The sequence below is a fragment of the Amphiura filiformis genome, chromosome 19 (genome assembly GCF_039555335.1).
Source record: "Amphiura filiformis chromosome 19, Afil_fr2py, whole genome shotgun sequence".
In the NCBI taxonomy this organism is placed as follows: Eukaryota; Metazoa; Echinodermata; class Ophiuroidea; order Amphilepidida; family Amphiuridae; genus Amphiura; species Amphiura filiformis.
This window is the reverse complement of record NC_092646.1, coordinates 58,711,445-58,735,850: the sequence shown is the minus strand read 5'-3', so window position 1 is coordinate 58,735,850 and position 24,406 is coordinate 58,711,445. Positions and strand designations below refer to the sequence as shown.

At 36.7% G+C, this 24,406-nt stretch overlaps 1 protein-coding gene across 1 annotated transcript; it reads right to left on the bottom strand.

The window, feature by feature from the left end:
• Positions 1 to 1,930: 1,930 nt before the first annotated feature.
• On the bottom strand, positions 1,931 to 6,293 carry LOC140140693 (uncharacterized). Its single transcript, XM_072162450.1, is given in 5 exon segments — positions 1,931 to 3,734; positions 3,818 to 4,983; positions 4,985 to 5,145; positions 5,280 to 5,945; positions 6,206 to 6,293. Coding segments are annotated over 5 exon segments (3,885 nt in total).
• Between the last annotated feature and the right edge of the window lie 18,113 nt (positions 6,294 to 24,406).

The window sequence follows — 24,406 nt, the reverse complement described above, 5'->3', positions numbered from 1 at the left end:
ATTAGTAGGCTAATACCGGTACTGATTGCACAGCCTTTCGAGAAAGCAATTTTTGGCAAGTGTCAAGAACAAGAGATTGATCTTGATTATTGCTTTTGGCAATGTCTTGAACTACGAATCTGGAATCATACACATCTAAGGACAGATGAAATATACACGTTACACAAATTTATACTTAAATCAGTCTTATTCATCTATAATATCAAAATAAACAATACACACAAAAATAAAGATCACTGTTATGTAACATTCTTTTGTTTTTGTTACTATAAATATTAAACCGGTTTCTTGAAATGATTATGAATGTTTCAATCTTAATCATCTGTGCACAGAGAGAATTTGGAATACTAGAAAGTATTTTATGACAAAACATGTACATGTACTAGTTTAGATTTTCACAATCTCACAGTTTGTGGATACAATGTTTTCCTTGTCACACGTTGTCGTCGGATGTAGAATTCAGATGCTGGCTTAATTCAGATGCCACAAGTTCATATGCGTGTCTTGATGTAGACCAGTTAGATCGTCACAGACATACTCTCACTGAGAAGAACCATTCAAAGTGCCACACTTTTACGGCTGTATAATAAAAGTACAAATATGAACATTCAAAATACCAATTCATCTAGTATTATTTTAATTGAAAGCTCAATTAATTAGGAATTGCAAGATGCTTCATTAAACAACAAAGTAGTATTTGCTTCATCAAATCCACAGTTCATATCAACAATTAAGAAGAAGTCTATTTGGATAACCAAGATTACTGATCATGCTGAGTAACCAGAAGAATATTGATCGAGTGATTGAGATCATGAGATCATCTCAAATCCGTATTAACAATGAGCAATGTTAATTTTCATTACCATATTTCTGTTTTAGCAGAAGATTTTTATAATGCCAAAACATATTTAAAATATCACAATTATCGAAATACAACTGTATTCATCTTATGATTAGCATGGATGAGCACAATGTTTGCTTGAATACCTAATCATACATTACTATCAATTTCTAAACAAATTGGAGGAATTAATTTACTAATTTCTGTCTTGCTTTAACTTGCATAAAACCTTTACATAGACAGATGTTAAACCTTTACTACACTTTAATCCTCCACATAATAAATTTGGGTATTTTACACTGATTATTTCCTTTACAAATCATAACAAAATAAAATTAAACTTACACGAAATATTTCAATTTGACATCCAAAACAACTACCCAGTAGTTAGGAGGAAAGCTCTGCTTTCATGACACAAACGTCAGCTTATAAAGATGATAACAACTCCAGCACCACTATCCTGGCAAAGTATTTGGCTACAATAAGTTACACTGGCGAGGCAGCGCAGCAGTTGAGAAAGTTCTGTTTTAACTTTCATAAAGAAATGCAAACATGCAGCCCTGTCTATACTATTCCTGCACATGGATTTAGCGCATTAACATGGAGTACAACAAGTTAGGTGTCAACCCTCCTCTGTCTTGTATTTGAATGCCCAGACCAGATATCTCCCACTCCTGAACAAGGGAGCAACTCATTTGCATAACAATCTGAACCCTATGTGTAGAAGCTAAGAAAATCTGCCTATCAATAAGAAGAATCATGATGCATGACTACTTGTCATAAACAACCAGCTCACTTTAAGGTGAGAAAAACATAAATCCTATTGGCCTAAAGTTATCCAAGAGGGAAAAGCCATATATCATCATGACATTTCACTCCCCCTTAAGATAAATGTTACCTTAACATTTACCACCTTAAATTTTCACACTTGGAATAAGATCAAAACTACACACCGATCCATGAGTGAAAACTTACTAACCTGTCGACCTGCTCATGTAATCAGCACCAACGTTATCCTTGCCCTTGATCGCTATCATTGTGAAGTGATAAGGTTGCAACGCTAACGCCCATCGCATTATCGCCCATTTGCTACCTTGGATCGTTGCATGCATAACAATGGCCGATGGTCAGTTTCCGTTGAAATTTCCGTCCGTACAGAAATGGTTCGAACTTCTGAATAGCCCAAACTATGGCATAACTCTCTTTCTCCATCACAGAATAGTTCTTCTGTGCAGTCAGTAGTTTCTTGCTGGCATACGAAATGGGGAACTTTTCTCCATCAAACTCTTGTAGTAGAACGGCTCCGACACCATCATCAGACGCATCTGTTCGGAGAATGAACGGTCTGTTGATGTCTGGAAGATGAAGAATGGGAGATTCCGACAACTTTGCCTTCAAAGTTCGGCACGCTAATTCCTGGCTGTCACCCCATTCTATCTTGGTTGGTCTTCCTTTCTTAGTCTCATCTGTTAGTGGAACCGCTACAGCAGCAAAGTTTGGTATAAAAGCTCTGTAGTAATTGGCCAAACCAAGGAATGAACGAAGTTGAGTTTTCGTTTGTGGTCTTGGCGCATTCTGAATTGCTTCCAACTTGTTTGAGTTTGGTTGCAGCATACCCTGACCTACGACATGGCCAAGAAATTCTACCTTCTCAAAACCTATGTAGCACTTAGTTGGTCTTGCAGTCAACTTGGCCTTTCTTAATCTCAGCAGCAATTCTCTCAACGTCTCTATGTGTTCTTCCCATGATGCAGTGTGTACTAAGATGTCGTCGATATAGTTGTCAACACTTTTCAAACCTCTCAACAGTTTCCTCATGATCCTGTTAAACGTAGCTCCACTGTTTACTAGTCCAAATGCCATACGTGTAAACTGGTAGAGTCCATCATGAGTTATGAATGCTGTAAGTGGTTTGGCATGTTCTGTTAATGGCACCTGCCAATAACCTTTGCTAAGGTCGATCTTAGTGAAGAAGTGATCATTTGCTAACTTTGCGAATATTTCACTTTGATCAGGAGTTGGTTCCGCATCGAAGACGGTGACACGATTAATCTTGCGCATGTCACAGCACACGCGATTACTTCCATCTGTCTTCTTTACTATTACCAATGGAGCAGCGTAGGGACTTTCAGATGGTTCAACAACACCCATGTCTATCATGGCTTTCACTTCATCCTTCACAGTTTCACGAAGTGCATGTGGTATGGGGTAAGGTCTGCTACGAATAGGTGTGTTATCTGTGAGCTTGATATCATGATGACCTAAGTTGGTGTCACCTGGAACATCAGTCAACACGTCCTTGTAGTTATTCAGCAGTCTCTTTACCTCATGTTGCTGTTCATCTGACAAGTTGCTACATACCTTGACGTCAGATGCAAACTCCTTCTGTTTGAGTCGCGAAATTTGTAGCAGATTCTCATTTGATTTCAGCTCAACGTTGTCCTCAATCTCAATGACGGATGTACAAGCCACATCAAGAAGTCCTGCAGTCACAACCATTTGTGGCTGATCTTCTTGTCTCCTGTAATACTTCTTCAGAAGATTTGCATGGAAAGTTTTCACATGGTGACCAAAATCTATTTTGTAATCCATAGATCCTACCTTGTCAACAATGGGAAACGGCCCTTTCCAATGCATGAGGAGCTTGTTGCGATCAGTTGGAAGAAGTAAGAGGACTTCATCACCTACTTTGAATTTCCTACACTTGGCTTTCCTATTGTAGTAACTCTTGTACTTACTCTGTGATTTCTGCAATTCTTGTCGTGCCAAATCACAAGTCTTCTCTAGTCTATCTTTTAAGTCTAACACATACTGATACGTACTCTTAGTTTCAGGTTCCTCAATCTCACCAGTCCACAGTTCCTTCAACACAGTAAGGGGACCTCTCACCACTCTACCATAAAGCAATTGAAGGTGAAAATCCAATACTGGATTGAGGAGTCTCTCTGTATCACGAACAACAATGCATTTAAATACCTGTCCCAGTCAGTTGGACGTTCTTCACACATCTTACGTAACATAAGTTTCAAAGTTCCGTTGAACCTTTCTACAAGTCCATTACAGATCGGATGATAGGGAGAACTGGTTAAATGCTTGATTGAAAGAAGTCTACTTACCTCCTTCATCACATCACTAATGAACTGAGATCCATTATCTGTCAAGATTTCACGGGGAATACCTACTCTTGAGTAAATGTCTAACAATGCTTCAGCTACAGTTTTTGTGTCTATGTGGGCTAATGCAACAGCTTCCGGATAGCGTGTCGCATAATCCACAATTGTAAGTATGTACCTGTTCTTACGATCAGTGCATGGGTAAATAGGTCCTACCAAATCAATTGCAATGCGTTGAAATGGCGTGTCGATCAATGGCATGCTTCCAAGCGGTACTTTTGTAACGCGTCCTTTCGATAACGTTCTTTGGCAGCTATCGCATGATTGACAAAATCTAGATATATCTGAAGTCAAACCTGTCCAAAAGAAATTGCTAAGTACCTTGTCCGTTGTCTTTTGGATACCTTGATGACCTCCAAGGATGGATTCGTGTGCCAATTTAATTACCTGGTCACGATACTGTCTTGGCACAACAACCTGTTGGAGTTTCTCGCCAAATTGGAAAGTTGGGGATTGGAATTCTCGGTAGAGTATTCCTTTCTGTAAAACGAACTTAGACTTACCACCATTACGAGTTACCTTTTCTTCTCCTGAATAAGCCATCTCACGAAGTTTATCTAGGGTAGTATCACCTTCCTGTGCCTGGATAAGCTTCTCAACAGTAACTATCTCACTCATAGCTTTTGGTACCTTAAGTTCTCTTAGAGGCTTTTCCTTAGCTACCTTTTGAGCTCTAGTCTCAACCGCATTAACTAAGTCTGGTGTGTCTAATTCTAACTCACCATGTTGTTCACAATGAACATCTGGTTTCTTCCAAGAAGTATCTGGTTGTGATGGATCACGAACACCTGGAATGTTACCCAATATGAGGTCATAGACAGGGTTGTTCATACATAAGGCAGTGATTTCACCAACATAATATGGCGTATTCACATCAATAATGGCAACTGGCACTCTTCTAATAGTCCCATCTATGAGTACACATGTTTTATACTCACCAGTCAATTGGCTATTTGACACTAGGCTTCTACTTAACTACTACAGTACTACAACCACTATCACGTAAGACAGTGACTAAGTTATCATCTACCATACCTTGCGTAATTGGCATCTTCTTTACACCGTGTGCACTACACGCAGCACTCATCACAGGTAACCTGTGTCCACAGGACAAAGTGACATAACCATCATCTGCTTCGAGTCTGTACAATGTGGATCCCTAGTTACCACCATACAAGCACCTAAATCTGTAATACCTTGACACTTGTCACAATCACAATTTGTACAACTTTGATTACCTGCAGAATTTTGGTTTTTCTGTTTACCTGTGTTAGTTTTTGATTTAGCACCCGTCACTAATCCTGCTGCCTTGAGCACTCTGGATCTATCAGGACAGTCTTTCGTCATGTGACCAGTCTTATTACATATGTAGCACCGAGGTCGAAATGTACGATTGTCATTTGGCTTACGATTGTCATTTGGCTTACTTGTATTACTATTACTACTATGATTGGGCTGAGTATGGGATTTCTTACCCGAAGACGATTGTCCTCTCTGACTAGTCTTACTATTGGCTGCTAAGCCCCATCCACCTCTAGCATCAAGAAATTGTGTAGCAATATCAGTCATATCTTTACAAGTCTTAGGATGGCGTTCTTTAATAAAAAGAGGCAAGTCTTTAGAACAAGCACTTAAAAATTGTTCCTTGAGATACAAATCTACAACACCGTCAAATGTTTTTGGAGTTTCAGATAATTCTATCCACCTATCTAAATAATCACGAGTACGAGCTAAGAACTGAATAGCACTTTCATTAGACTCTGGTTTAGCTGACCTAAACTTGTCCTTAAAACCTTCTTCAGTGAGTTGATAAGCCTTAAGCAATTCTGGTTTTAAAACATCATACTTGTTAGCTTCAGAAGGAGCTAGCCTATTGTAAGTGGAAACACCTTTCCCTTGCAAAAGCGCACTCAGGTTAACAGCCCACTCTTCTTTTTTTCAATGTCGCGCATCAGCGTAGTGTTCAAAGCTTTGAAGATAAGCGTCCATATCATCTTTATCTTCACAGAATTGAGGTAACTTAGGAGTATTAGCTTTTGGACGGAGTATATCTAAAAGCGAAGGACTAGGAGCCTGCTCAGCTGTCCCTTTCTTCAATTTTTCTAACTCAATTTGCATGCTCAAAACCTCTTTCTCATGATGTTCTTTTTTTTTTGAAAATCTCTTTGCATAGCCCTCAAATCTCTTTCACTTGCTCTTTCCTCTTGAATAAATTTGTGTAAGTCAGCCCCATCGAGACCTAATTGTTTGCCCACCTCTGTTATCTTTTCTAACTCCATGCTGAGGAATAATATCACACCTAAAATTTGAAATGGCAACGCCTAGCATATGCGACAAATAATAGCACAGTGTAACATGTAACGGAGCAGAATACGAAGCGAGAACAATAGCAATTTGCTGACAAATTAATTAAAATTATCCAAAGATGCAGATCATTCACTGAACCTACCTACTAGTATTTGTAACAATATATATCATCTATTTCACAAAGAAATGTATGACCCTCATGACAGTGACTCAAAGACATATTCGTTATATTCCTTCTCTAAGAAATATTCATTCCTTTTTCGAACGATCCCGGACGAGCCCCATAAAATGTCAAGAACAAGAGATTGATCTTGATTATTGCTTTTGGCAATGTCTTGAACTACTGAATCTGGAATCATACACATCTAAGGACACAGATGAAATATACACGTTACACAAATTTATACTTAAATCAGTCTTATTCATCTATAATATCAAAATAAACAATACACACAAAAATAAAGATCACTGTTATGTAACATTCTTTTGTTTTTGTTACTATAAATATTAAACCGGTTTCTTGAAATGATTATGAATGTTTCAATCTTAATCATCTGTGCACAGAGAGAATTTGGAATACTAGAAAGTATTTTATGACAAAACATGTACATGTACTAGTTTAGATTTTCACAATCTCACAGTTTGTGGATACAATGTTTTCCTTGTCACACGTTGTCGCCGGATGTAGAATTCAGATGTTGGCTTAATTCAGATGCCACAAGTTCATATGCGTGTCTTGATGTAGACCAGTTAGATCGTCACAGACATACTCTCACTGAGAAGAACCATTCAAAGTGCCACACTTTTACGGCTGTATAATAAAAGTACAAATATGAACATTCAAAAATACCAATTCATCTAGTATTATTTTAATTGAAAGCTCAATTAATTAGGAATTGCAAGATGCTTCATTAAACAACAAAGTAGTATTTGCTTCATCAAATCCACAGTTCATATCCACAATTAAGAAGAAGTCTATTTGGATAACCAAGATTACTGATCATGCTGAGTAACCAGAAGAATATTGATCGAGTGATTGAGATCATGAGATCATCTCAAATCCGTATTAACAATGAGCAATGTTAATTTTCATTACCATATTTCTGTTTTAGCAGAAGATTTTTATAATGCCAAAACATATTTAAAATATCACAATTATCGAAATACAACTGTATTCATCTTATGATTAGCATGGATGAGCACAATGTTTGCTTGAATACCTAATCATACATTACTATCAATTTCTAAACAAATTGGAGGAATTAATTTACTAATTTCTGTCTTGCTTTAACTTGCATAAAACCTTTACATAGACAGATGTTAAACCTTTACTACACTTTAATCCTCCACATAATAAATTTGGGTATTTTACACTGATTATTTCCTTTACAAATCATAACAAAATAAAATTAAACTTACACGAAATATTTCAATTTGACATCCAAAACAACTACCCAGTAGTTAGGAGGAAAGCTCTGCTTTCATGACACAAACGTCAGCTTATAAAGATGATAACAACTCCAGCACCACTATCCTGGCAAAGTATTTGGCTACAACAAGTTACACTGGCGAGGCAGCGCAGCAGTTGAGAAAGTTCTGTTTTAACTTTCATAAAGAAATGCAAACATGCAGCCCTGTCTATACTATTCCTGCACATGGATTTCGCGCATTAACATGGAGTACAACAAGTTAGGTGTCAACCCTCCTCTGTCTTGTATTTGAATGCCCAGACCAGATATCTCCCACTCCTGAACAAGGGAGCAACTCATTTGCATAACAATCTGAACCCTATGTGTAGAAGCTAAGAAAATCTGCCTATCAATAAGAAGAATCATGATGCATGACTACTTGTCATAAACAACCAGCTCACTTTAAGGTGAGAAAAACATAAATCCTATTGGCCTAAAGTTATCCAAGAGGGAAAATCCATATACCATCATGACAGCAAGCCGGGGCCGGGGGAGGGAATAAATTTTGGCAAGTCGAAAGGGAGGAAGAATGACTTTACCTAGCACACATTAAAGGGGCATTTCGTGATCCACAGCCTCATACAACCCCATAGGCCTCGTCCTTTCTCACAAGTTAAGATTTTTATACCACTCATCCCGCTCTGGCCACATGTTTAGGCATTTTCACGCAGATCAATTCGTTAAGCAATGGAAAATATTGCCAAATTTGAATTTCGTTTTAAAAGCCTACTCCCCATTAAAAAAAAAAACACTAATTTTGGGGGATTAAAAAAAAGTTCTGTAAAATGAAACAAAAGGCTGCCTCAATCCTAATTATTCATTTAATAGGCCAGGCCTTCATTTCTGAAAATAGCGGGAGCTCAGTTAGTCACTCTCCTATGTGTACTGAGGAGCTTGACAAGGAGCTCAATTGTATAATATCAATATTAAACCATAGGATTTTCAAGAAGTGAGCAGCTCAATAAATGCCAGTGGTAAAATTATTAGGCCTACGATATTCTATTTGACTGTGATCCGTTTTAATAGGCTATATATATACACTGTATATACCTTTAAAATTTCTAAAATTGATGGAATTGAACAAGCTCTAAATTTCTCATACGTCCAGCATAACCAAGGGCAACTGGGGTGGGGTGGGAAAGCCCCTAGCTATGGCCATACCCGTAGTGGCGGAACCAGAATTTTTTTCACAAGGGCATGGGGGGAAGTGAATTTGAGGCAGGGCACTTGGAAATCATTGCACTAAATTGCATAAAAAGTGGAAAATTACATAATTGTGGGGATTTTGCCTAAAAACTGAGTGGGAAAGAAAAAATATTGGGGGAAATACTGCCCCCCCCCCCTAGCGGCGCCACTGCATATCCATCCATGATGCTAGAATGACGGAAGTTCTGGCGCTGAAATTCAATTTCAATATCACGAGTTTTTATCAGGGATTTTACCAAGGGAAGGCGATAGGTGTAGGATTTTGCTGATATATACCAGGCAACCCGAGAAAGGAACAGAGGTGTGGCTAAATAAGGGAGTGTTCATTATAAATATTTTCCATTATCATACTTTCGACGCCGAGAGCATAATTATTTGAAGCGTAGGCCTACATCGATGCATCGTGTCAGTCACATGGTCACATATTTTCTGTTGAAAGAGAAACGCACATGTCTCTGATTAGCTCGGGGATTAGCTACTGCGCGCTTCGTGCTGGCCTGTTGTTGTCGAGTGGAAATGGGAAATTTATGAATGAACTTCCTCAACTTTGCAACATCATCACGCAGCGGCGTAGCATTTTTTTCCAGGAGGGGCAAGACTGTAGGCCCTATGGGGCGGGGCCCAAATCCACCAAATTTTCCCACTGGGGGCGGGGGCCCAAATAGACAATTTTTGCCAGGCTTATTGATAAATAATATATGGTAGGCCTATTAAGCTGTATTGCATATCGTTTGGATTCCCCTAGTCTCTGCCCCTCCTCTCACCCTCTCTTTTTTTCCTCTTCCCCCCCTCTTTCCCTCTTTTTTCCTTGCACTAGGGGCGGGGCCCAAATAGGCAATTTTGCAATTGCCCCCCCGGCAGCTACGCTACTGTCATCACGGTAGACATACGCGGTAGCCTACAACTACAAGAAAGGTTTACAGACAAATATAGGCCTAGTAGGCCTATCAAAATGTTATATTTTTATATTTTCTGGTGGACTCATGGAGAATATCATGTCATGGAGGTCCCGGCGCTGGGTTGGGGGGGTCTCAAGGCATTTTGGTATGCCTACCCATGCTTGATTCCGGGAGGTTTTTAGCAGGCCCGACCATTTTTTTTAAAAACACCTCGGGCGGGTCTCTTCAAAACATTTGTACCAAGGGGATCAAAGTCACCCACATTTGGCCTAGTTTGACGCTTTTTTAAGGGCACTTTTGCCAAAATGCGCCAAAAAGTTGGTCTTCGCTGTAAACCCACCCATCATAGTCGTTGAAAAGGTAGGCCTACCCCAAAACTGTGGCACATCCACGAACCCGAGGGAGAGACCTCCGCGGGTAACAACACACCTCTAGCGGGACGAGAGTTATAATTTAAAATAGGCCTACATTTTGGAAGCCAGTCATCACGACAAAGCGGGCCATGGTAGTGTTAATGGTATTAACACTTTGATTTTAGGCTTACTAATGATGAGTGTAGGCCTATAAATTGCAAATTTGCACACACCCCGGGGGAACCTTCTCAAGTTGGGTAAGGATGTGAGGCTGTGACTCCGAAAAACTACGGTACGATTTTAAACCAAATTTGAATAAAACAGACCCAAAATTGTATCAACTTTTGGACTGAAAAAAGTCGCAAATTTTTACTTTTTCGAGAAAATTATTGAAAAATACCCTTCTTAAACCTAATTTTCATGACACTGAGGGTCAATAAAATCATGGCTAAAAATACAACAGAGTCTAAACTAAATGGCTGAAAATGCACCCCAAATCTGCCGCACATCCCCACGACACATTTCACCTTATAGATTTTGAAAATTGTCGCAATAAAATAGGCCCGAACTTATCCCAAATTATCAAAAAAAAAAAAAAATATTTTTTTGCAGGTGAGGTTGGAGTCTTATTATTTTTATTCTCAGAGAGGATAGGGGTTGATATTTTTAGCAGGGTACAGTTTGTCTTGTTTTTGTTTTGTTTTTTGACGTTGAAGTTCCAGATTCTTTTTTTCTTATTTTATTATTCATTTATTATTTATACCCTGTACGTGGGGAAAAAGACACACGACAGCTACAGAGAAGCCACGAAAAAAACTCCTGTGAAGTGCATGAAAATGCCCCGAAAATGTGCCAACCGAAACACCCGAACAGGAAGAAAAAAAAAAAAAACAAAACCAAAAACCCAGGACATTTCCAAATAAGTTCAATTCTTTGTCCCCACTAAAATATATTATGAACACTCCCTTATGAAGTCTGCCCTCTTCCGGCTATTCTGGTAGTAGGCGTTGACAATTACCTATATTTTTGAAGCATGTTTGAACCCGATTTGTTCTCTATTCACATTTTTAACGTTGCAAGTAACATTTCAAGACCTCTATTTGTGACAGGTATTTAATTATCTTGCTAGAGATGTGCCTAAAGTTGAAATTCAATATTTCGGATCGCAAAGATCGAGAGATATAAAGTTGCTGAATATCAGTTTAACACCATGGATCATATGGGCGTCTTATATGAACGATTATGATAGCTAAGCAAAAATGGCTGGGATACAGGTTGTATAAATACTACATGAATATTCATGAACTATACAGATTCCATTCTTCTCTAATAATAAAGATGTCAATTACTCTCCTTGACGACAGTTGCTTGGCGCTTGTAAACAAATCGAATAATAGTGCTTGACAAGAGCTAAAAAAATAGGCTAAAAACACATTTTCACACATTTTTCCGGATTTTTTATTTCACATGATAAGTAGACATATTTTCTTACGTATAAGGTAATAATATATTTTTTCTGGAGGTAAAGCCCTTCAACACTTTGTTTAACCTTAATGGTTATCCCCTTTGGTAGAAGCTGATATCTATAATAAAATTCCAATTTGAGTTGGATCTGATACACCAAATGAATGGTTTGAAGTATTTGTAGCAATTTGTGACATCATGCATACTGAAAATGCGAAACAAATGTATGTTTTTCAAGTTTTGCAGCAACCAATTTATGATATGTCAGCATGTATACTGAACATGACATGTCAGAAAATTCTGGATTGGTGTGATCACTGTGATTCATCAAATGAATAGTTTAAAGACTTGTAGGAACTTATGACATCTTGATGACATCATACATACTGAGCATGATATATTTTCATAAAATTGTCATGGCATATCAAATGAATAGTTAAAGACTTGTATCCGTACCGAAATGCAGAATGTCGCACATTTCAACATTTCCACCAATATGCGAAATTTTGTGACATCACACATACTGAACATGACACTATGTCATGAAATTTTAATTTGTGACTGGGCGTGATGCATCAAATGAATAGTTAAAGACTTGCAGTAACTTTTGACATCATGATGACATCACATATACTGAGCATGACATATTTTCATAAAATTGTCATGGCATCAAATGAATAGTTAAAGACTTGTATCAGTACCGAAATGCAGAATGTCGCACATTTCAAAATTTCCACTTATATGCGAAATTTTGTGACATCACACATACTGAACATGACACTTAATGTCATAAAATTTTAATTCAGGACTGGGCGTGATGCATCAAATGAATAGTTAAGACCTGTAGGAACTTATGACATCATGATGACATCACACATACTGAGCATGACATATTTTCATCAAATTGTCATGGCATCAAATGAATAGTTATGAATAAATGAATATGAAAATATTAATTTGATGCCATGACAATTTCAAAAGACCTGTAGAAACTTATGACATCACATACTGAACCTGACACTATGTCATAAAATTTTAATTTGGGACTGGGTGTGATGCAAGACCTGTAGGAACTTATGACATCATGATGATATCACACATACTGAGCATGGCATATTTTCATCAAATTGCCATGGCATCAAATGAATAGTTTTTTAAATATATTAATTTGATACCATGACAATTTTAAAAAACCTGTAGAAACTTATGACATCACACATACTGAACATGACACAATGTCATAAAATTTTAATTTGGGACTTACAGGTGTGATGCAAGACCTGTAGGAACTTATGACATCATGATGACATCACACGTACTGAGAGTGACATTTTGACATTTCCAGAATGAATTGAACAACCAACAGGTGTCTAGCTGTTTCCTTGTGTGAGATAAAACATGTAAATGCTTACATTCAAACAGATCGATGCCCTGCATATTACATGAATTGCTCCTTTTTTTGTCTCATCCTTATCTGCAACCACTTAAACCCTGTTCAGTGAATGACTACTTTCCCACTACCCATGGGTTTATACTATCGCAAAATGTCATGACATTAATGTGCAACTAAATATAGTCCCGGGCACTCGCAGGCAAGTAAGTAACTTAAGTTATTTATCGTCTAGGCGGGGATTTTCCGTAATGTGTTCTCAAATCATTGACGGAATTCAAGAACGCTGTAAGTGGCTGTATATTTCAGAGCCACTTACGACATCCTTGCAGACTGCGGATGATATAAAAAAGGTCATGTTACTGTGTAACCTCTTCATGGCAGTTGGGCAAATTTAGGTCTTCGTTTTCACTGACTTGGATTCATGTCTGCTGCATACGTGTACTAAGAGGCAATAGGCTTTTCCAGTTGAAATTCATACCCAGGCATGAAAGACATGACCTTAATCTTCCCCACAGGGAGTGTGAATTTCAAATGGGGTTACCTGAATGGGTGACTCCATTTGAAATATACACCCCCTGTGTGGGAGTTTTCAACTGGAAATCTACCTCAAACAACCTCATGTAGCAGGACATATTTCTTTAACCCTAATATAATTGCACATGGACAGAATGACATTCTAATGTGTTGGGTACTGAATTTCATACTCATCAACTTGAGGTCAAATTTTAAGATATGATTGTTATGGAGGTTAACTGTGCCATTTGAATGAGGCTATTTTTGGTTCATGGTGTAGCACACATTTGTAGGAGTGTTTATAGAGACAGACACCCTAGCTAATGTCAAGAGTGATGGGTTGGTGAATTTCAATTTTCTCTATACTCTCTGTATTGATTCAGGAAGGAAATATCTATTAGATGAATAGATGCTGCTACTGTTTCTTAAAATGGGCAATTCCAGTGGATTACCAACCACCTATGGAAGACACAACCTTAATCTTCCACGCAGGGAGTGTGAATTTCAAATTAGATTACCTGAATGGGTGACTCCGGTTGCAATCTACACCCCCTGTGTGGGAGATTAAGGTAATGTCTTCCAAGGGGGTGCATGGATTTCAACTGGAATAGCCAGTGGAATGTGATCGAGGAAAATGTGTCTGATGTTGAAAAAAAATCCATTTTGAGTTGTCGTCAAAAGAAGTGATTAATATTCCAATTTTGATGGGATTTTCAGTATATTATATTATGTTAGACGAGGAAGAAGAATGTTTAATGGAAAAATGGTTTTGTGTTACATAATCTTCTTAATTGCTTGATCAGTTAGAATTGTGATGTGATGTAGGAAATTTCTTAATTTGATCATTTTCAGCGACATGAACATTTCACTTTTAGGTTATTATAAACTGTGGACTAAGAACAATAATATTACCGTACTGACTCAAGTATAGTCCCACCCTGTTTTTGGGTGAACATTTTTCAAAATTGGGGGTTGGGACTATACTCGAATTTCAAAAAAAAAAAATCAGAAATTAATTTTTTTTTTTAAAGTTATTTATTTCTTCGGCTTTGGTGTGTCCCTGGACCTAGAGCTAAATGCTAGGATCATTCATGGTTGATTGTGTGTTTTGAATAAATTTGTACTCATGTCATATACTCTATTAATGATTTCAAAATACATACAAATTCAATGCATTTTGAAATCATTAATAGAGTATGACATGAGTACAAATTTATTCAAAACACTTTTTTTTATCAACCATGAATGATCCTAGCATTTAGCTCTAGGTCCAGGGACACTCCAAAGCCGAAAAAATAAATAACGTAAAAATTTGGGGGGTGGGTCTTTACTCAAAGGTGGGACTATACTCGCGTTAATACGGTAAATGAAAAATATGAAAAAGAACAGTTATTAGTTTTATCACATAATGTATCCTTGTCATAAGGTTTTAAAAGTAAAAAATAATTAGCAAAATATCTATTAATCAGTACACTTCAGTAGCATATATTCTGCATTTTCCAGGAGGCAGCAAAGGGGAGGGTCAAATTGACGAACATTGTCAAAAAATGCATACAAATCTAAAACTGCTATGCATTATAAGATACTCTTGTTGGATAAGCTTTTCCAATAATTTTAAATGCTATAACTGTGACATACGAACAGCACATTATAGTTCAAAACATAATGCATAAAAACAAAAATGAGCATAAGGGATTTGAGTAGCAAATGATCTCATAACTCAAAATCAACTTTGGTGACATCATCTTCATTTTGCTTGGTTGTTTTATAAATATTTATTGTTAGGATTAGGGTTAATATTGTTAATAGTCCTGTTACTGATTATTAGCATATTCCTAATACAGTATAATAGTGAGATAGAAGACTACAGGAAGAGAAGATGTTTTTGTAACCCAAAGGAGGATACAGGCAAAATACTTAAAAGTTAAAATAGAGATAGAGCCAGGGTAAAAGGGTTCAAGTATTAGTAAAACAACACATTGTAAGTTACACCTATGAATTCTAGCTCAGTGTGTTATTATTGGGATGACTCCTGTGATGTGTTTGTTAGGAGGTGAGGATGCTTTTGTTTTTACTATGCTAACAAAACAAGAACCGGATACACTATCTGTTTGATATATATGGAGGATGAGACATGTGTCCGATGATATGAGGGTGGAATTGTGACCTAATTATTTAGGATGAGACTTGTGTCGGATGAAAAGCAAGAAATTAGGGTGGCTTTGTGACCTAATTGCAAGTAAATAAGTCTGACTGAAGTTATATTTCTGATTCTTGGCGAATCAATGTCTCAAAAAGTTAGTCTAAATTGATTAATAATGAACTGAGATGACCAGCTAGGACAGCAATTTTGTCGGATCTACAGAGCAGCAGTGCCTGTTAGGCGGCTCTGATTTGGTAAAATGATCTAACTTGAAATTTGAACATTTTGAGATTCATCCATATCTTGGGTAATGTGTGGGTGCTCTTTCCATTGGTGGTATCCTCAAATCACCACCATGTTTTTTGAAAATAGCAGAACCTATCTTAACACTTTTTTGTCACTTTCCGTGTATTTATTATGGTAAAATAAGCTATCTCAAAGATAGATCATTTTACCACATTAGCCAAGACCCTCTAGAGAGCGCCAGACAGACCCCAACACATTAATGATAACACGGCAAAACAACCTATCTCAAGATGTTTAATTTTGATGTTTAATTTTGTTATGAGGTAAAACAATGTAAAACAATCTAACTCCCTAAAAATGGTTGTTATTTCAAAATTACTCATTCAAATTAGCCAAATTTGTGCAAATAATAAGATTTTTATATTTTCTAAGGTATTAGATGTGTTTAATAATTTATTTTATTCAAAATGAAAAACGTCAAGTGTTCACTGTTCAAACTTAAGCTTTTTTTGTCTAGAAACAGCGATTTTCAAGTTAGATCATTTGACCAAATCAGGGCCGCAGGGGGCAATCTGCTCTCCCAGGCTTAACAGTTAGCATAGCCAGGACTTTTGGGGAAGGGCAAAGGGAGAAAACGAGGAAACGCAACTTTCAAGGGGGGCAAAATTTGGCTAAAATAGGCTAAAAAGGGCAAAAAAGGACCAAAAAATCTTAAATATGAGGCTGGCCAACATCCCACAGGGGGCAAGAAGGGGAAGCAAGACTTCTCACAAGGGGAGGGTTTCCCTTGTCCCCTTTGGCTATGCTACTGAGTCTTTGTCTTTGTCTCTTGTTCCCTTCTTTCAGATTGTTTCCCTTCCCTAGAAATCCACTTTGCACCCTAGAAATAAGTTCTAGCCCTGCCACTTTTTTTACATCGCACGTTTCTTAAAAAGTATTTTTAGGCTGTAGACCAGAGCTTAGAATAGAACTTTAATTACAAGACTCACAAAGACTGTCTTTGAACATTTCTTTTGAGTTCAATACCTCTACATAGTGTTTACATATATCTGCTATATTTGTACACCAAATATTTTATTCAATTTAGGAATTTAGTTTGCCCGTCATGTATTTTGAAAGCTTATTTAGAATAATCATTATCAGAGCTTATGTTGTAAACAAGTTTTCCCCCTCAAATCCGCTTCTATGCAAGATGAATATCAGTTGTACATCATATGTAGGCTTAGATGGGGGGAAAAGGATTCTTAGTATGACAATCTTGTTTCCACAATTCCATTAGCAAGTATAGCACACAAAGAAATATACCAGGGAATGACTTTATCGTGGGAGGGGGATATAAATATTAACTTGAGGCAAACTCTGTCTACGTTCATCTAAGAATAACACCAATAAAGCTGTAATTGATCAACTAGGGGATAGTTTAAGAAGGCCGTACATGCGATAGCTGCCCTATAGACATTTGACAGTGTCTACAGGGTGCACAATAGTAATAAATATCCCTATACTTTGTGTACAAAATGGCCTCTATTCAAATGGCTCTACCTACCTTACGAAGCGACTCAATTTTTCAAAGTGATGTTCTCCTGACTGACAAACAAACAAGCAAGTAAACAAACTAAATTAAATATATTGGTGACCATTGAATTTTCGAGCTACCGGACCACGAATGCAATACACATTTTTCACCCAATTTTCAAAATAGAAGCACTTGTGATTTTACCTAGAAGCAGCCGGTTTGAGAAATACATGAAAAATCTGAATAAAAGCCCAGAATCTTTTCCAATCTTGGCAGATGCTTAGATTCAAGCCTACATTTATTACCTGGCACACATTTTTCCCAAAATCTGCACAATTTTTTTGGTTTTTAATATTGATTTATAGGTGGGTAACTTTTACCGAAATGTAAAAACACCGCAGATCAGGACGGAATCCCACAAGCGACATTATTTGGTGATGTGAAATCTACAGTCTCATATGGAAAGATTTGGTTACAAAAAATTCTCTTATAAATGCATCTATGCACAGTTTCCACCTCAACACACATGAGCACACGATTTCATCCAAGCATGCAGTGCCTTGTCTCTACACAGTCTGTGTTTACACTACATGCTTCAGTGCATAGCATCATGAGAGCTGTGTGAGTGACTAGTGGAAAATATGGCAGCTGTGATTGTTTTTTGTCACAACCCTGAATATTCCCTTCATCCAATCAGAAATTTTTTATATCGAACGAAAGCTAACACTTCCCGCTAAAAACACTTTTTTTCATTACACCAACAGCTGACGCAATTCAATGTTTATGAAAACGACCTATTCAAGCACAATTTTTGACCAAAATGTAGGTTTTAAAAGACAAACCCGAGTGATCCTTACAATATTTTTCTATTTTTCAATATTTTTATGTCATTAAGAGCCAGTCTCCCTTATTATGTACCCAAATCAGGGGTTGTGATACAAAAAAAAATAGAATTTTCTCTAAAAATAATTGTGGTACATATTAGCACCAACAACTCACATGTAAAATATGGCGTGCACAGCGCCTCGTTCAACTTGAAAAAATTCTTGAAATTTCAGCCTCTCTGAGCCTTACTTGCAAATGGTAAAATTTGGAGGTGCATAACATCGTGCGCCATCAGCATCCCAACCTGCATTTTGCATTTTTTTAAAGTACCAAATGGTTACATTACAAAAACCAAGAAAAAAAATTGGGATCTTGATGGCGCACAAAATCAACAAATCAATGATTTGATGAAAAAGCGCCCTCGTGCAAACTTCAAAGCATCATAACGGGCTGCGCCATCAAGATCCCAAGTCCGAACAAGTTTGAAATTAAAGACCTCCATGGCAAGTTTCATTTTTCAGCAAAATTTTTTTGGGATTTAGTTGGCGCTGGAGAGTTAACAGAGGTCAAAGGTCAAAATTTCCTATTTTAGCACATTTTTGCACGCCTGTATTATTATTAACAAGCGTCACCTGACTCTCCGAATAGGATTTCATCAAAGAAGAGGTAATTCTCTGCAAGAACTGAAAAAATTAGCTTGGGATCTCTTGATCTTCATATTTTTCTGATTTTTTGAAAATGGACTTAGCCTCATTTTGGAGGTCAATTTGACCTCTTTTTCCCACTCGCTGCACAATGTGGGCTTTTTACTGCATCACAAAAAGATGCGCCAACAAGATCCCAATTTTATTTTTCATCGTCTAGCTTCTTTGGCGACCAGTAGACAAAAAACAAGCAACAGCTAATTGGGATCATGTGGCGCACTAATATAAAAGAGGTCAAAGGTCACGCTTTGTGCCAAAGTGATGCATATTTGCCTATGTGCAGCACGAAAGTGGAACTTTGACCATAATAAAAATAATGCGCCAACAAGATCCCATCTTACTTTTTGGATGATTGGATAAAGGGGCTTATGTATAACTGATAACAAGTAAAAAAAAGTGGGATCATGTGGCGCACTAATTCAATAGAGGTCAAAGTTCATACTTTGTGCCGAATTGGCATTACATTGCCTATGTGCAGCACAAAAGTAGAACTTTGACCATAATAAAAATGTCGCCAACAAGATCCCATCTTACTTTTTGGATGATTGGATAAAGGGGCTTATGTATAACTGATAACAAGTAAAAAAAAAGTGGGATCATGTGGGCGCACTAATTCATTAGAGGTCAAAGTTCATACTTCATACAAAATTTAACGATTTTTAGCCTAAAGTTGCCGAAGTATTTTGACAAAATTTTTTTTTACTCTCACCAACTACCATGATGGAATCAGCATCATCTGAAATGAACTCACACAAGTTTCTATGAGACATGTCTGGTGATCCCCATTGAAAAAAAATTCGGCACAAAGTGTGAAGTATGAACTTTGACCTCTATTGAATTAGTGCGCCCACATGATCCCACTTTTTTTTTACTTGTTATTAGTTATACATAAGCCCCTTTATCCAATCATCCAAAAAGTAAGATGGGATCTTGTTGGCGCACATTTATATTGCAGGTCAAAGTTCCACTTTTGTGCTGCACATAGGCAAAATAATGCCAATTCGGCACAAAGTATGAACTTTGACCTCTATTAAATTAGTGCGCCCACATGATCCCACTTTTTTTTTTACTTGTTATTAGTTATACATAAGCCCCTTTATCCAATCATCCAAAAAGTAAGATGGGATCTTGTTGGCGCACATTTATATTGCAGGTCAAAGTTCCACTTTTGTGCTGCACATAGGCAAAATAATGCCAATTCGGCACAAAGTATGAACTTTGACCTCTATTGAATTAGTGCGCCCACATGATCCCACTTTTTTTTTTTACTTGTTATCAGATACATAAGCCCCTTTATCCAATCATCCAAAATGTAAGATGGGATCTTGTTGGCGCACATTTTTATTACGGGTCAAAGTTCCACTTTCGTGCTGCACATAGGCAAATATGCATCACTTTGGCACAAAGCTTGACCTTTGACCTCTTTTATATTAGTGCGCCCACATGATCCCAATTAGCTGTTGCTTGTGTTTTATCTACTGGTCGCCAAAGAAGCTAGACAATGACTAATAAAATTGGGATCTTGTTGGCGCATCTTTTTGTGATAGAAGCCCACATTGTGCAGCGAGTGGGAAAAAGAGGTCAAATTGACCTCCAAAATGAGGCTAAGTCCATTTTCAAAAAATCAGAAAAATATGAAGATCAGGAGATCCCAAGCTAATTTTTTCAGTTCTTGCAGAGAACTACTTCTTCTATGATGAAATGCTATTCGGAGAGTCAGGTGACGTTGGCGCGCAATAATACAGGCGCGCAAAAATGTGCGAAAATAGTAAATTTTGACCTTTGACCTCTATTAACTCTGTGCGCCAAAGAAAAAAAAAAATTTTTGCTGAAAAATGAAACTTGCCATGGAGGTCTTTAATTTCAAACTTGTTCGGACTTGGGATCTTGATGGCGCAGCCCGTTATGATGCTTTGAAGTTTGCACGAGGGCGCTTTTCATCAAATCATTGGATTTGCTGATTTTGTGCGCCATCAAGATCCCAATTTTTTTTCTTGGTTTTTGTAATGTAACCATTTGGTACTTTAAAAAAATGCAAAATGCAGGTTGGGATGATGATGGCGCATGCGATGTTATGCACCTCCAAAGTTTACCATTTGCAAGTAAGGCTCAGAGAGGCTGAAATTTCAAGAATTTTTTAAGCTGAACGAGGCGCTGTGCACGCTCATATTTTACATGTGAGTTGTTGGTGCTAATATGTACCAAAATTATTTTTTAGATAAAATTCTATTTTTTTTTGTATCACAGATGGGTACATAATAAGGGAGATTGGCTCTTAAAGAGCACACTTTTAAAGTTATATTGTCCATATTCTAGATTCATTTCAATGAGCAATGGCCAATTCTCTTTAAATTGCAAATCTTGTGCAAAAAGTTACTATTTTCGTCTGTTTCGTCATACGGTTGTAAATACAATGAACAATGATTTTGCTTAAAGAGCACTTAGAAATTGATATGATATAGTTGTATCTAAAATATGACAGCTGGCAGCTATTGGAGATAGGACCATATGGCAATAACCCCTTGTCATGTTGTAGCTGTCATACTGTCTGGGGATGGGTTTAACATGCATCTGGCTCTTAACTTGGGTTTGCTTTGTTTTAAATTCAACTTATACAATGTTTGTGCACATGTAACCATAGGCTAAAGTACATGAATGTTACAAAATGTTAATGTTTTCACCTTGGAGCACAGCTTTCATAGGAGCATCTTTTTTCTACCTCCATTGTACTGTCGGGAATTTTTAACCCAGCCCTAGCAATCAAAACATACAGTGTGATTGATGAGTAGAAAAGGTGACAAAATCATCAAAATAGATGGTATAAATATGTGACACTGTCCACAAAATTAGGAAAAAAGGGATAGGAAACATATGAAAAAGTAGGAAACTTAAAAGCCATTGTCATGCCATCCATTTTAGGTTTTATAGTAAGTTTTAATGAAAAGGGGTGTTAAAAATTTTGGTTCTTGAAAAACACAAAACAGGTATTTTTTGGCACAATTTTGTATGAAAAAGACCAGGGTATATTTTATGATAAATTCATGCGAAGGCCTCCCTATAATGTAACTGTGAAATAAATTGAAAATTTCAACCCCCAAAAAATCAACTTTGACTGATATTTTAACTAATTTTTCACAAACATTTAATCAGAATTTTTGACTTCCTCCCTCTAACAAAGGGACATTCATTTACAGGATGTTATTCAACTTTTGGTTTGTTCCCTTATCTCTATTTTACGGTCCCCATTCTTCAAGATAAACTCTTTAATGGAAGTAGATTGTATGTTATTGTACCATAGGTATTTCACTGCCAGCAAGTCTAATGCAAAGTGCATCGAGTCTGGTGACTGTGCTGCACTTTCATGGTTACCCACTGTAAGTTTTAAATTCTGTGTCCACACAATTAGTTACCAGCACACTTTAAACGATACTCCCCATTTAGTAAGTGAGTAATCACTTGTAAAGAAAAAGTTTTCAAACACAATGTGAAGCAACACATCAAAATGCTTCCCAAGATATCGATTAAAATAGAAAAATAAGGAAATAAACATTTGGGGTGCTTTTCACTTAAATATGAATGACTCAATCAATTTGAGCACATAATGTGTCATTTTGTTATGTTATGTTATTTTAACTCTAGCAAAAAACTTTCAAAGCAGAAATACCGAACTCAAAATTGACTTCACCTGCAAAGTCCCCCCTTTTGATATGCTCACATCACAGAGGATATCTTATGCTTTTCATAATGCATTTCTCCCATTTCAATGTTCTGTACTGATTTGCTATCTAATGTAAGGTGGGCCGATTGTGACGAAATGTACCTCAAAGAAGAGAGCACATCCAGATCTTGCGAAATATGTTTATTTCTAGACCATTGACCCAACTTGCTGATTTCTGCATAATTTGTTATCACTGATATTTCAACAACAAAAAAAAAGGCCCAAAAACATCCTTGTCCAAATTATGGTCACCTTAATTTTTTGAAATCTACTCTATTACTTTTGCTGAAGACATGATTCATATTAAACTGCTACCTTATTTATTGTGCCAACTCTAGACTGTTTGCATCGAAGGGTAGAAAACATGAAATCCATAACATCAATGTCATTTAATATGCGAGTATATAGGAGACTTTGATGTGGAATTTCAGATTCTAGTATGGATTGAATGATAAATCAATGGAGGCGATATCTGATTACTACCATGTACTTTTGAGTTGAGGAGGATATTGCCCAACATGCCCACATACCTATTTTTATTCCGTATCAAATCTCATATTTTCCAACATTTTCGCCAATATTACGTAACATATTTTTTATCATAAGTCAACACAATATTTTTTTTTTTTGACATTTGGGTAAAATCTAAAAGAAAAAAACCCAAAAAAAACACTGCATTTTTTTGTGGATTTGGAGACAAAAAATTAATGTGAGAATCATTTGTGGTTGATTTAAAGAAAATTTGGAAAAAAATTGCAAATTATAATTTTGTATCAAGAAAGTTATAATTTGTGTTCACTTTATCTTCTTTTAAAAGTAATGCATACAAAAATAATATATTTAATCTGTATTATTTTTTTTAAGATATTGTATTTTTGATGGGAAATCAGATTTTTTGCATTTGGCTTCCCTAATCACGTATATTGCTCTTTTATAGACAGGAAGCAAATTTATTGATTCTCTGAAAATTGATATCATTTGGGAAATAAATACAATTAACTTTTATTTTGTAACTACCGCATGGTTGGTAATGCCCATACGACAAAAGTCCCAAAATATGCACACTCCACAATAAAACACCAAATGTGTGTATTGTGTAATTTGAACATGTGGTACAGAAATGTGTGTATTGTGCAATTTCAAGCCAATTTGAACATGTGTTTCAGAAATAATGGAAAGAAAAACACTATAAAGTATAAATAGAGTGAACATTTACTGAGATTGCAGCAACATATGTGTACATTAAATGCACATGGTACAGGCAATCCATTTTTTGATTAATACCTGTACACATTTTAAAAGGAGATGCGAACTCATCAGTTTTCTACTTTAATTTAATTGGCAACATCTGTAGATTAAAATCAGACTTCCGTTCTCCCACACAAAAAAGCTAAAGGAAATTAATATTACTGAAGAGGTAGTGTTTTCAGGATTTATCCAACTTTGTGAATTAAATGAATATCACTGCACACAACCTTTATGGTTTTCAGATTTACTTTCTGTTTTTGTAGGATTTTTAAAAGCAATTCTAATCTTATGTGAATTATTTTGATACTTAAGGTAAATGTTGCCATCTTTACATCATATTATCATGCATGGTGATGTTGTTGATGCTCATGAAGATAATTTCAAAATA